The sequence below is a fragment of the Trichoderma gamsii genome (assembly GCF_001481775.2).
Source record: "Trichoderma gamsii strain T6085 chromosome Unknown Scaffold_45.2, whole genome shotgun sequence".
In the NCBI taxonomy this organism is placed as follows: domain Eukaryota; kingdom Fungi; phylum Ascomycota; class Sordariomycetes; order Hypocreales; family Hypocreaceae; genus Trichoderma; species Trichoderma gamsii.
In genome coordinates, this window is record NW_020171382.1 from 62,455 (window position 1) to 75,886 (window position 13,432).

General features: G+C 51.5%; 3 protein-coding genes across 3 annotated transcripts; all 3 read left to right on the forward strand.

The window, feature by feature from the left end:
- Nucleotides 1-498: 498 nt before the first annotated feature.
- TGAM01_v209337 (zinc finger protein MSN2/4) lies at nt 499-2,247 on the forward strand (the record flags this gene model as incomplete). The annotated part of the gene is made up of 2 exons (XM_018805843.1): nt 499-973; nt 1,133-2,247. The coding sequence occupies 2 exons, from the start codon at nt 499-501 to the stop codon at nt 2,245-2,247; spliced, it is 1,590 nt and encodes a 529-aa protein (XP_018661033.1).
- A 7,461-nt stretch (nt 2,248-9,708) lies between these two features.
- Nucleotides 9,709-10,595, forward strand: TGAM01_v209338 (hypothetical protein; the record flags this gene model as incomplete). Its single annotated transcript, XM_018805842.2, has 2 exons — nt 9,709-10,129; nt 10,291-10,595. The coding sequence occupies 2 exons, from the start codon at nt 9,709-9,711 to the stop codon at nt 10,593-10,595; spliced, it is 726 nt and encodes a 241-aa protein (XP_018661032.2).
- A 526-nt stretch (nt 10,596-11,121) lies between these two features.
- On the forward strand, nt 11,122-13,432 carry TGAM01_v209339 (hypothetical protein; the record flags this gene model as incomplete). Its single annotated transcript, XM_018805841.2, has 5 exons — nt 11,122-11,585; nt 11,651-11,882; nt 11,958-13,013; nt 13,129-13,288; nt 13,368-13,432. The coding sequence occupies 5 exons, from the start codon at nt 11,122-11,124 to the stop codon at nt 13,430-13,432; spliced, it is 1,977 nt and encodes a 658-aa protein (XP_018661031.2).

Below are 13,432 nucleotides of genomic sequence, written 5' to 3' on the forward strand. Positions count from 1 at the left end.
CAACTCATCTCATACGATCGACAACCTTGAGCTTGTGTGATCTTGTTTTTATACCCTCGATTCTTCCTTCTTTTGCGACCTGACATTCTTTGGACCCTCGATATAATTCTTCGAGACTCCTTCCCTTCTTTTGCTCAGCACTTCTTCGTCCACTCGCATATCCATCCATCCTCTCTTCCATCTTGTCTGTTTGCGCCAATACATACAACGCAGCCAGCACATCCAAACCATCCATTCTTTATACCAGAGCCGGAAACGACCTGACGACAAACCAAAACCACTCTTTCCCTGTCTGACCAATTGCCTGGGCAATTGTATAATACGGAAACGCTACCTACTACCTATTACTTATTACCTACAACTATAACACTTAATATTTAAATATTGTTCGGAAGCAACCACAAAGAGGTTAGACAAGCCGAGCAACGATGCCCACATGATCATCATGGCAGAGGGAACACCTGAAGAGCTAACACACGCTGCGCAAACAGAGAAACAATGGACGGCATGATGTCTCAGGCTATGGGACAGCAAGCGTTCTACTTCTACAACCACAACCACGACCACAAGATGGCCCGCCAGGCCATTTTCGCACAGCAGATGGCCGCCTACCAGATGGTACCGACCCTGCCGCCCACGCCCATGTACTCGCGACCAAACTCCTCCTGCTCTCAGCCCCCGACCCTCTACAGCAACGGCCCTTCAGTCATGACTCCCACAAGCACTCCTCCGCTGTCCCGCAAGCACATGATGCTGGACGCAGAGTTTGGCGACAACCCCTACTTCCCCTCCACTCCTCCTCTGTCCACCTCTGGCAGCACCGTCGGCAGCCCCAAGGCCTGCGACATGCTGCAGACCCCCATGAACCCCATGTTCTCCGGTCTGGAGGGCATCGCCATGAAGGAGGCCGTTGACACAACTGAGAGCCTGGTCGTTGACTGGGCCAGCATCGTCTCGCCACCCTTGTCGCCTGGTAAGTGTTTCCCCCCCCGGGCATCTTTTGATTTAATTTCCGCGGCCGTTGCATTCGAACCTTCTCTTCCTTCCATGGAAGTAAAAAAAGAAGCAATAGCCGGAATTGCACCTTGAAATGAATATTGGGGCGGGACTCAGGCTAATCCGTTTTGGGCAGTGTACTTTCAATCCCAGGTTAGCAAGGTGCCTTCGCCCACCTCCAGCCCGAGCGACATCCTGTCCACAGCCTCATGCCCTTCTCTGTCTCCCTCGCCAACTCCCTACGCGCGGTCCGTCACATCGGAGCACGATGTTGATTTCTGCGATCCTCGCAACCTGACTGTCTCCGTTGGCTCCAACCCCACTCTGGCCCCGGAGTTTACCCTGACGGGCCTGGCCGAGGACATCAAGGGCGAGCAGCTGTCCGCCCAGCCCACCTTTGACTTCAACCCAGCCCTGCCCAGCGGTCTGCCGACCTTTGAGGACTTTTCCGATCTGGAGTCCGAGGCCGACTTCAGCAACCTGGTCAACCTTGGTGAGGTGAACCCCATTGACATCTCTCGCCCCCGTGCCTGCACCGGCTCCTCAGTTGTCTCTCTGGGCCACGGAAGCTTCATCGGTGACGAGGAGCTGAGCTTCGAGGACAACGACGCCTTTGGCTTCAACTCTCTGCCCAGCCCAACTTCATCTGTCGACTTCTCCGACGTCCACCAGGACAAGAGACGCAAGAAGGAGAAGAAGGAGCCCATCATGAACACTGCTGCCAGCGGCTCCCAGTCTGGCAACGAGCAGATTGGCGCCACTCAGGCTGCCTCTGCTGCCTCCGACTCCAATGCCTCCTCCGCTTCCGAGGACCCTTCTTCCATGCCCGCTCCCACCAACCGCCGTGGCCGCAAGCAGTCTCTGACTGAGGATCCCTCCAAGACCTTTGTCTGCGATCTCTGCAACAGACGCTTCCGTCGCCAGGAGCACCTCAAGCGCCACTACCGCTCCCTGCACACTCAGGAGAAGCCCTTTGAGTGCAACGAGTGTGGCAAGAAGTTCTCTCGCAGCGACAACCTGGCTCAGCACGCCCGCACCCACGCTGGTGGCGCCATTGTCATGAACCTCATTGAGGATGGCTCAGAGGTCCCCGCCTTTGATGGCAGCATGATGACTGGTCCAGTGGGTGATGACTACAACACCTATGGCAAGGTCCTGTTCCAGATTGCCTCTGAGATTCCTGGAAGCGCTAGCGAGCTCTCCTCAGAAGAGGGTGACCAGGGCAAGAAGAAGCGCAAGCGCTCTGACTAAACGACTGGTCTATGATTACCTATATACACACGCCTGACATGATAATTCTTACCGATTCTTGCTACACTTTCTCGCTCACTAGCCTGAGGAGAAGTGCAGCCCTATTTTCAACACATACACTTTTACCTACAGGAGGTTATACACTACATACAGGGAAAAAGCTCAAGCGGTTATGATTGCATTTTCAAACCTTCAGTTCTTGTATCGACTTGCAACATCATACTGATGATATTCTTTTTATATCGGGATTACTCAATCCCCTTATCTTTTCTACACTTTTATTTTTTTTTGCATCATGACAAAAAGGTTCGACACAGATCGAACTTGGAAGAGGACATGAGTTTTTTTATCTGCTTTTGGGCGCGCATGGCGGACTCTTTTCTTTTTATCTTAGATTTCTTTTTATATATTTGGCACTCACAACGACGGCATTCCAATCAGTTGGCTCTGCCCCTGTTATTACACACAAGTGTAATGATCCATCGCGAGCGATGGCTGGAAAAGTCGTTTTTTGTCATGGTGGGAATAACCGAAACATAGAGACGGGATGCCTTGGAAAGCATCAAAGGCCAGTGGAGGACTACCGCCAATCATTTGGAAGGTTGATTCCTTATCTTTTAGTACATCAATTCTTTTGATTTGTACTGCTCTTCATTGAGCACGTGGGTTTAATGGCAGTTTGTGTGCGGGTCGCAATCATTTTTTTTTTAGGAAAGATTTTAACTTGACGCTACGCCAAACCAATAAGAAAAAACACTGTTGCCAAAAAATAACTTACTGCATTGTGCCTCTTTTGAGATGGTGACTGAATGTTTGCCTGTGGCCAGTGAAGTTTGTTACGAATTTTTTTGTATATAGAAATGGGAAATGGGATATAGATTATGGGACTTTAGACATATTAGACATACACTACTACTAGACATAGAAAAGAAATCATGTTAACTAAAACTTTTTGTGTCTCTTGCCATTCTTACTATCTTGTCATGATTAGTCTGCTTGGGGTGAACTTGTGTGTGTGGTATGATGCTACTGCGCAAGCCGTCTTCTTTCCGGCATAGAGCTAAGAGCGGCTTCGTCCAGATAACGTTCTTACCACCCCTCGATTGCTCCTCCGTCCGAGAAGCGATAGATAGGATTCTCTACGACTTATCACAAACGCATCCAACAACGCTAGACATAACGACAAGAGTTACGCTCTTGAGCCGTTTACCCGCCTACATGATACCATACCTGCAACTAAAACCCGAAAACCTAGGTCAAGAGTTGATAACCCTTGACTATTTTTCTGCAAGTACGAAGGAGCAGAAGGGGGGAGGTGACAGAAAGAGTGACAGGTGGGAAGAGGGGGAAACTCGTTTGACAGTTTACGACCTGTGACATCTCTCGTCTCAGGAGGAGGGGAGGGGGGGGATTCAATGGCAAAATGGGCAATGGCCCAAAAAGAACAATTGATGGAAGAGTTCGCCGGGTTGACAGAGTGGAGAACATTTGCGGCATTACTGGCTGTTCCTTATCCGGCACGCCATGGCCCTGGCATGGGTTTCTCTCTAGTTGAGGCGTAGAGTTCAGCTCACATTTTCTGGATTTCCTTCTGTGACGGTTCTATACATGTGGGGATGTACCTACTTCTTCCTAGTTGCCCTGGCTAGAGGAGGAGCGAGGAAGGGGGGATGAAGAACGACCCCGTCGCGTCTTTCTCCGGCCCCATACTCAGACCAGCCAAGGGTAGCGTAGTAGCATTCGTCGTAGTGTGAACTTGGTACTGGGAGGGGAGGGGGGGAGAGGAGGGGACCCTGCCTGGTCTATGTAGCAATATAGAAGGAAAATAGAAGAAACTTGGAAACGAGCGAAGAAAAAACCTCCTTTGCGTTTGATCCATTCCGCGGGGACGCTACCTCAGGTACAGCCAGGTACTGTATATGAAAAAAGTGAGCCGTCACATATTCGCTTAATCGTACGGGCTTGCTCGGTGGCATTCTTGGGAAGTACCCTTTGTCGGAGAGAAAACGCTAGCGATGGGCTACTCGTACAAGACCCCCCTCGGCGTAGTCTGAATTACACCAGGCCAGGCACGGCGGCGCTCCGTGCCTACAGGAAAGTCGTGCGACTCCATATCTACGATGGAGCTAATCTCTCGCGCAATCTATCCGGGGGCCGGGTATGGCCCGTCTGGTCCGTTGAAGAGGGAACGTGCCTTGCCCAGGGCTCACTCTTTAGGCAATGCGGAAACGCCCTAATATGGGAGGGGGACCAAGGCCGGTCCAGGTTCGACGAGAGGGTAAAAGCTGCTAGCATTGTCGAACGGTCCCTGACTAGCTCAAGACTGGGAGGGGTTTGGAGCTTTCGAATTTAGGCCCGGGGTGTGTGGGCTCTGGAAATGGTGGAAATGAAAGATTGGTGATGCGCTGCTACGCCATATTTAGACAGGCGAATAGCTTGGCCATCATGGTCCCTGATAGAGTCTTTCCCCCCAGTGGCGTTTTCTGGTGGCGACAGATTAATTGGGAGGCGAAGCAAAGAAGCTATTTCGTGTAATCGTATAGTGGCTAATTAACTCGACGGTGGGTTTCGGTCAATGGAACCATTCGGTGATAGCTTTGGGCGTTCCTGGTCCGCGGTGCTGGGTACATGTGTGCCAAGCGAAAAGCAGAAGAACAAATTAGTGCGTGTTGTCGAAGGTCAGTAGAAGGCACGCCCTCGTACCGGCTCCATAGATGGGAGGATACGGAGTTCGGAGTGTACTCTTGGCTTGCAGGCTCGGAATCCAGCCAGAGATTGCCTTGAACTGATGCTTATGCGGAGAAGAGCATCCTGTTTTGCGGGCGTTCTGGAGAGACTCGGCCGATGGACATTGCTCAACTGCCTGTCCATGTCCATCTCTGCCGATGAACGCCATAAGCACCAATTGACCTTGTCTCACTCCAGACTACTAGTATTTTGGTATCTGTGCTATATTAGCCCTCCAAGCTATTCACTAGCATATCAGGAACTGACCTACTGATCCGTATAGCTCCCCTCGTAGCGCCTGAGCTTTGGAGCAATCAATGGCCACCCCCACAGAAGACTAAAGGCCGTAGCCCAGGGCGCTCATCGTCGTGCTCGAGTCAGGGCCTCATTTTAGGAGCGCGAGTAATACTAGCAGCGTAGCTTGATAGACTGCCAATAACTAGCATGGCACACGTGCTCTCATAGCTCTCTTTCGCCTTCATGGCCGGCGCGTACTAACGCCGATGGCGGGTGAAGGGTCGCTAGCAGCAGAGGATCGCCGTTGCTATCATAGCTTGATGCGGAGTAAACGTGCGCTGATGACGGAAGATGTGTCGTTAGTTTGCCAGCTAGGACAGGCGTGCGGTTGTTGATATCTGCCTAGAGGCCTCTTGTGCTCAAGCTGAAAGAATTAGACCATGGTAGCTCCTGTGCTATATTAGCGTGAAGAAGTCTTATCTCAGGGCTGAAAGTTGGTGATGTGGGCTGTGGAGGACTGAGTCGTATCAGCCCGCACGTTGTAAGTAGCTTTGTTGCACGTGTGCACTGCGCACGAAATGAAGTAATTGGAATCTGAGAAGAAGAAAATATGCTGTGTGTTGTCAGCAGAGGCTTGTTGTGATATGTGTGCTTGTGAAGTTTTTTTTTCTCAATACTCTCTCGAATGTGATGTTGTGGAAGGAAACTTGAAGTTGGTAAACATGTAGGTTTTCGTGTAGGCGTACCGAAAAAAAGATAGCACCCCAAAAAAAAAAAAGTTGCATGCACGTGAGAGCTTAGATGCGCATTTTTGACCTCACAATTTGTTTGCATACAGGCTCAAGTGCGAGCTTTAATCCGGCCAAAGAATGACTTCCGAACCATTAAATGTGATTGCGCTCATTTCGGGAGGCAAAGACAGCTTCTTTAATCTTCTTCACTGCATTCGTCATGGGCACCGCATCGTGGCCCTGGCAAATTTGTATCCAGTGGTAGATGGTACCACAGGAGCTCTCCAAGATGCCCAGTTTATCGATCCAGCACAGGAGAAAATATCACCGGCTGCAGAAGATGCAGAGCCTATCGAGGAGGACCTGAATAGCTTCATGTATCAGACGGTTGGGCATGAAGTCATCCCACTCTATGCTGCCGCGACTGGCCTACCCCTCTATCGACAGCCAATTCGCGGCGGGGCACTGCATCATGAACGGGATTATGATTATTCGTCTGGAGAGCAAAAGGATGCGCTCTCGAAAGTTGACGAGACCGAGTCAATGTTGCTTCTACTTCAAGCTATCAAAGCTCGCCATCCCGAAGCAAACGCCCTTTGTTCCGGAGCTATCCTGTCTACTTACCAGCGAACTCGAGTCGAGTCGATAGCTTTAAGACTTGGTCTCACTCCGTTGGCATATCTTTGGAAATACCCTGTTCTTCCGCCTCCTGCGAATGAGGTTGCAGACGAGGCTCAGTTGCTGCGTGATATGGCTGTCGCTGGGCTTGATGCTCGGATCATCAAAGTTGCAAGTGCGGGCCTCGATGAAAGCCATCTGTGGGAACGAGTGTCAAGTATCAAAGGGGTAAATCGAGTGAAGAACGCTTTGAGAAAGTTTGGTGCGGCTGAAGGCGCTTCTTTGGGCGAAGGGGGCGAGTTTGAGACGCTTGTATTGGATGGGCCGTCGTGGCTGTTCAAAAAGAGCATCTTGATTCCTGAGGAGGGGCGGAAAGTTGTCAACGAAGGGGGTGGCTCGACTTGGTTGATGCTTCGAGGAGCCCGCCTCCAGGACAAACCAGAGGATTCTGACGTTGGTGCGAGCCCAGAACCATCCGTCAGAGCCCCTGAGCTACTGGAATTCAAATTTCAGTCAATATTGGATACAATTTCAAGCACGAAAGAGGTTGAGAATAGTGGGAAGCAGAACGCAGGAGCTCTGAAGCCGCGAATCCTCGGCAACAACTTCTCTTCAGCGTTGGTAGAAGACGATGATACTCTGCGATGGTCTGTTTTGGCCAACTCTTCTGCAGATCGATCTTCTATCGAAGCAGAAATGCAATCTGTGGTCAGTCAAATCAGAGAGTTGCTCTCCTCTTCGTCTATCGATGCGGCTCGAATTATCAATACAACCATCATCCTGCGTAACATGACGGACTTTCCAAAAATAAATGCAGATTATGGCAAACTCTTTACAAGGCCGAACCCGCCATCTCGAGTCACAATCTCATGTGGTCCTCTACTTCCGCCCAGCTACAACGTCATGGCGTTTCTCACTGTACTAAAATCAGGGGTCAACTCTCACAGGAATGGCCTTCATGTTCAGTCTCGATCATATTGGGCCCCGGCGAATATTGGTCCGTACAGCCAAGCTATTGATATCTCTGCATCAGCAAAAGCAGAGGAGACTGATGTACGTGCCATATATATTGCCGGTCAGATTCCCTTGATACCTGCGTCAATGGCGTTGCCACCTCCATCGGAGACCAGTTACGCCATGCAGATTGATCTATCCTTGCAACATCTATGGCGAATCGGGCTTGAGATGAAGGTTCAGCTCTGGAGCAGCGCTGTAGCCTACTTTACAAAGTCATCTTCAACCGGTGAAATGAAACGCTATGCCAAGGCTGCTGGTCTCGCGTGGAAGCTGGCCCATGGGTCACCGGAGGACGACGAAGATGACGAAAGCGAGCTGGATCCTTGGGATCTTAAGCATAACTCTCAATACGCCTCACTGGGGAACAACCAAGAGAATGCGCGCGCAAAACTACCTGATTGGTCCATCTTTACACTCAGACAGCAGAACGAGCCAGACTCGTGCATCCCTCCCTTTTTCGCTGCTGAAGTGGAGGAGCTCCCTCGACAGTCTATTGTAGAGTGGCATGCGCATGTTGGTCTATCGAAAATCGAAGAGAGCAGCGCAGAGATTGTGTATCATCCAGAAACAGCTTCATCTTGCTGGAGGGCATGGCACACATTTGTTCGCACAGAGAAAGCCACGCTAGTATACACAACGCTGGCTCACGTCTCATCGCCTGACTACGAGGACCGCAGTTGGGGCGACTTACAAGAAGAGCTCTCCGCTTCATACGCAAGTTCAGTAAAGGCTCTTGGGCTGGCGCCTCCGGTGCACCACGCAACCCCTCACCTGGCGTATGTAGAGGCCACCAGCGTCACATTTCTGTCGTCGGATGTCGGCGATGCTGGGCCGTCGGTGCCCTCTGCGACAATTCCGTGCCATACAATCTGGTCCGCCGGAGGAGAAAGGATAAAGTGCGTGGCATTGTATAAAATGGCTATGAGGCAGTCACCGACAGATTAAATAAACAGATGAACGAAAAAGAAGAAGTAATTTCCAGACGTTACGCCGGCAATGGCATTTGATAACCGTTAAGTCTGCCGTTCAATAGATGCAGCGAGAGCCCCGACGAGCCGACGAAGGTGGGTTGCGCCGCCGCCATGCAGCCCCACGCCCGTCAGACGATCTATAAGCCAAGATGCGAACTTCCTTCTCTGCGGGCATGAGCAGGACTACTGGTCCCGTGTGACCTCTTTGCTGGGACTGAGAATGACAAGGCGCTTGGAAGAAGCTGGCCTCAGCGCAGATCTAGTCTTGATCCTGGCGTCTTTGGCAGAGAGGTGAGAGAGAGAAGAGAGGGATTCAAGGACAGTCAAGGACCAGAGGCAACATAAAGCCTAAATGGAAACGTCAATATCAAACTGAAAGCTGCACCGGCACTTATACGCTGAGGCGTGTAGCTGGCGCAATGACGTATATAGCGCGGCTGGCATCGCGGATCTCGCTCCTCGAAGGGCTGACGGAGACCGAGTGGCCACTGACGGCGGGATGGATAAGTCACCACTTATCTGTGCATTGAACTAGTTATACCGCGCGGGAGCCAATTTATTTCTTAATTCCAGCTGCCTTGCTCCTTCTGAGATCAATCTCAATTGCTTCTCCCATCTCCCGCCGCCGCTGGCTGTGCCGCCACTCTGCACCAGAATCACGCAACCAGGCCCAAGTCCAAGTCTAAATGCGCCGCTTTGCGCCCGAGTCGAGCCTCCGCCCATCCCCACAAGAGCTTGGGCACATGTGCCGTAGAGTCGTAGTCAAGTGAGACCAGCAGCACCCCTGCGCCAGGCGTGGTGGACGCGGACGCGGACGTGACCATGGCCATGGCCTCTCAGATCAACGACGCCGATGCTGCGGTAGCCTCTGTGGCATTGCCCAAGAAGACGCTGTCGAGGGCTGACCTGCACCAGCGCCGCCAGTCGACTGACCGGATTAATGACATTCTCGAGGTGAGACGCGGCCGTTGTTGTGTTTAGCTTTTGCTTAAAAAGGCGGCGTCGTTTGTGCGTGCTTCTATCTTTCTTATCTCCATTGCCACCCTCCAATCTCTGTCCTTGCACCGCAGCTTCAAGCGTCCTCGGCATGCAGGTCGGCTTGCCACGACACCCGAATCTGGCATTGGCAAAGTGTTGAATATAAGAGGCGCTAATCACAAATGTTGGCGGCACTCCAGACAGCTTTGCAACGGGCGGAAACCATGGATCCCGCCTCTTTGAGCCTCCTCCAGAAAAGCTCCTCCCGCAGTGCCAGCGCCGACAATGGCGCCTCGGCAGCGATGGGAAGAGGAATCTTGGGCTACCAGACGCTTCCGACGAGCGATGAAAGCGACACCTCCCGCCCGCCGAGAAAAGTTTCATACAGCGATACGACGAAGAAGAATGAGAACCACAACCACCACAGAGACCAGGACCACCACTCTTTGAGGCGGCGGAACGGGGCCGCCAGCTCGGAAGAGGCGGACGGGCCAGCAAAGGCGAACTCGTCGAAGCCATCGTGGACGAAGGAGACGTTTCGCAAGTTTCAATCCCTCGAATTGGAGAACAAAGGAAGTGTCGCAAGAGACCACCTCGCTCTCGGTATGTCGCACATGTCACTTCCACCACAGCGCCCACGTGCACATCGACGGCTGCGCTGCATGTCTCGGAGAAACCAATTGATTGACCACGCTGACCTTTCTTTTTTTTTTTTCGTTTACTTCTAGAGCGCACCTTTCTAGCATGGCTACGAACCTCTTTAGCTTTTGCATCCATTGGCGTCGCCGTGACGCAGCTGTTCCGCCTCAATACCGGCTCTGCCTCTGCGAACATGGTCGATTTCGATCACACAAAACTGCAAAAGATGGGCCGGCCATTGGGTGCGACATTCCTCGTGATCAGCATCGTGACGCTGCTGCTGGGCTGCAAACGCTATTTTCACGCACAGGAATGGATCCTCAAGGGCAAGTTTCCGGCCAGTCGCGGGACCATCCTCATCATGTCATTCGTGGCGCTGGCCCTCATGATTTTGTCACTGGTGGTTGTCATTGTCATACAACCTTCGTAGTGTGGTGCTGAGTGATTGGAGGTCATCTTTTTCTTATCATCATCGCTTCTAAAGAATGATTTAACGGAGCTACATACTTTCGGGGCAGCATTGGGATCGGCGTAGAGATACTTTTGGTTTTGGGTTTTGTATTTTGGATTTCTGTTACTCTTGTTACTCTTTAATATGGTGTATCAGGCGCGTGTCTGCACATGGATCAAAGCGAATCTCACCAATTAATACCTATTTGGCAATTTCGCAGACTGAAAAGAAAGAGAGTTGAACATGTACAAAACAGACCATTTTTACCAATTGGCTCGCGTTTAACTTGTGCACTCCTGTTTGTCGTACATGTGAAAATGTGCTGGTCGGCTTATCGATGCTTTCCCAAGGCCGATAAGAGCAGATATGGGTGTGGTATGTCATAATCCAGATGGTGGGGGTTTTGGTGCCGCTTTGTCACCCCTCGCATACTACAGGCTGCGAATTGACTTGACACATCTGGAGTTCTCCAAGCTGTCCGCTGCAGCTTCGTAAGACGCCGTCCATGGATTCAGTATACGTGCCGTCTTTTGCAGCGACCCAGCTTGCCCTGCTAGACCAGGAGCTGCAGAGCGAGATCCAGGAAACGAGCACTCTCATCACCAATCACAGCCCCACTGGACTGCAGCGAGCTGGACTGGCCATCACAAATCTGAACATCTCCTCGCAGCGGACAGGATTGGGGGGCAAGACAGTGCTGGAGCTGAGTCCAGACAGCGCAACTTCAAGCACGGGGGAGCTGCCTGAACATGGCATTCGGACTGGGGACATTGTCCTGGTGGCAGAGCAGCCGGCGGGGAGTGCAAAGAAGAGAGAAATCAAAGAGCTCGAGAAGAAGGGAGCCAGAGGCGTAGTTACAAGGGTACAGAGAGCGGCAGTTAACGTCGCGCTGGATGAGGGGAAAGATGATGTTCTGTTTTCGGGGAGAGTGTGGATGGTGAAACTGGCCGACGAGGTTACATATCGACGGTAGGGAGTGACGAAACGCTTTATATAATTATCTAAGCCAGAGTCTTTAAGCTGACCATGACAAGTATGAACCAGACTATGGAGAAGCTACAAAAGATGGGAGAGTCAGAGTACTCGAGCTTCATCAGGGTGCTGTTTGGACTATCGAGCCCTTCACCGGTACCGCAGAAGCTATCAACGAGCGATGAGGTTGGTAACCTTGAATGGATAGACCCAACTCTGAATGATTCGCAGAAGGATGCCATTCGATTTGCGCTGGCTTCTCGAGAAGTAGCCCTCATCCACGGACCTCCTGGAGTAAGTGACTGACTAGTAACATCCTGTGACGTACTCTTCCTTGTAAAGTGCTTGGTGATGCTAATTTGGGCAAAGACCGGCAAGACTCACACACTGATAGAGCTGATTCTGCAAATGATCAAGCGTAATCAGAGAATATTGGTCTGCGGCCCGTCTAATATATCTGTTGACAACATTGTCGAGCGGCTCTCGCCGCACAAGATACCCATCCTTCGTCTTGGCCACCCTGCTCGGCTCCTACCATCTGTTCTTAACCATTCTCTCGATGTTCTCACGCAGACGTCTGAGGCTGGTGCTATAGTCAAAGATGTCCGCGCGGAGATGGACGCTAAACAGGCGTCGATCAAAAAGACCAAGAGTGGTAAAGAACGGAAAGCCATCTACACCGACTTGAAGGAGCTACGGAAGGAATACAGAGAGCGGGAAAGGAGATGCGTCAGCAACCTCGTTGGCGGTAGCAAAGTTGTTCTTGCAACGCTACACGGTGCCGGAGGCTTCCAGTTGAGGAACGAACAGTTTGACGTGGTCATCATTGATGAGGCGAGTCAAGCTCTGGAAGCGCAGTGCTGGGTCCCGTTGCTGTCAGCAAAGAAAGTAGTCTGCGCCGGAGACCATTTACAACTACCGCCGACAATCAAATCCCTTAATTCAAAAGTCAAGGCATCGAAAATCAAGGAAGGCGATGACGGCACGTCTGTCATTAGGGGCATGACGCTTGAGACCACTCTCTTTGACCGTCTTCTGGCCCTTCACGGGCCGGCTATCAAGCGTATGCTTACAACGCAATATAGAATGCATGAAAAGATTATGCGGTTTCCGTCAGACGAGCTTTACGGGTCGGAGCTCATTGCGGCTGACGCGGTGAAAGCACGGCTGCTCAAGGATCTAGAATACGACGTGGAAGGCAACGAGGACACTACAGAGCCGCTCATCTTTATTGATACCCAGGGAGGTGATTTCCCAGAGCGAAATGAAGATGACGACAAAGATGGCCCGAAAAGGGGCAATCTGCACGGCGAGAGTAAGAGCAATGACATGGAAGCGGCTCTGGTGCGCTTGCATGTGAAGCAGCTGGTAGAAGCCGGCGTCCGACCCGAGGACATTGCTGTCGTCACCCCTTATAATGCACAGGTAAAGTAACACACTCTTCCGTCATTCGTACTCTTTTTAAGAGAGATGAGTTCATATATCACACACACACAGAGAGAGAGAGAGAGAGCGATCAATGCTGACTAGTGAGAGCTAGCTTGCTGCGCTTGCAACGTTGAAAGAGAAATTCCCGGGCATTGAACTTGGCAGCGTGGATGGCTTCCAGGGGCGTGAAAAGGAGGCTGTGATTGTGAGTCTTGTGCGAAGTAACCCCGACGGCGAGGTGGGTTTCTTGGGAGAAAAGAGACGACTGAATGGTAAGTTTCTTTGCATGTGGAAACTTCCTGTTGATTCCCATTTTCCGTGGTCCAGCGCAGCGACATTAATAAGTGACAGTCGCCATGACACGGCCCAAGCGATCATTGACGGTCATTGGAGATTCCGAGACGGTCAAGAGGTAA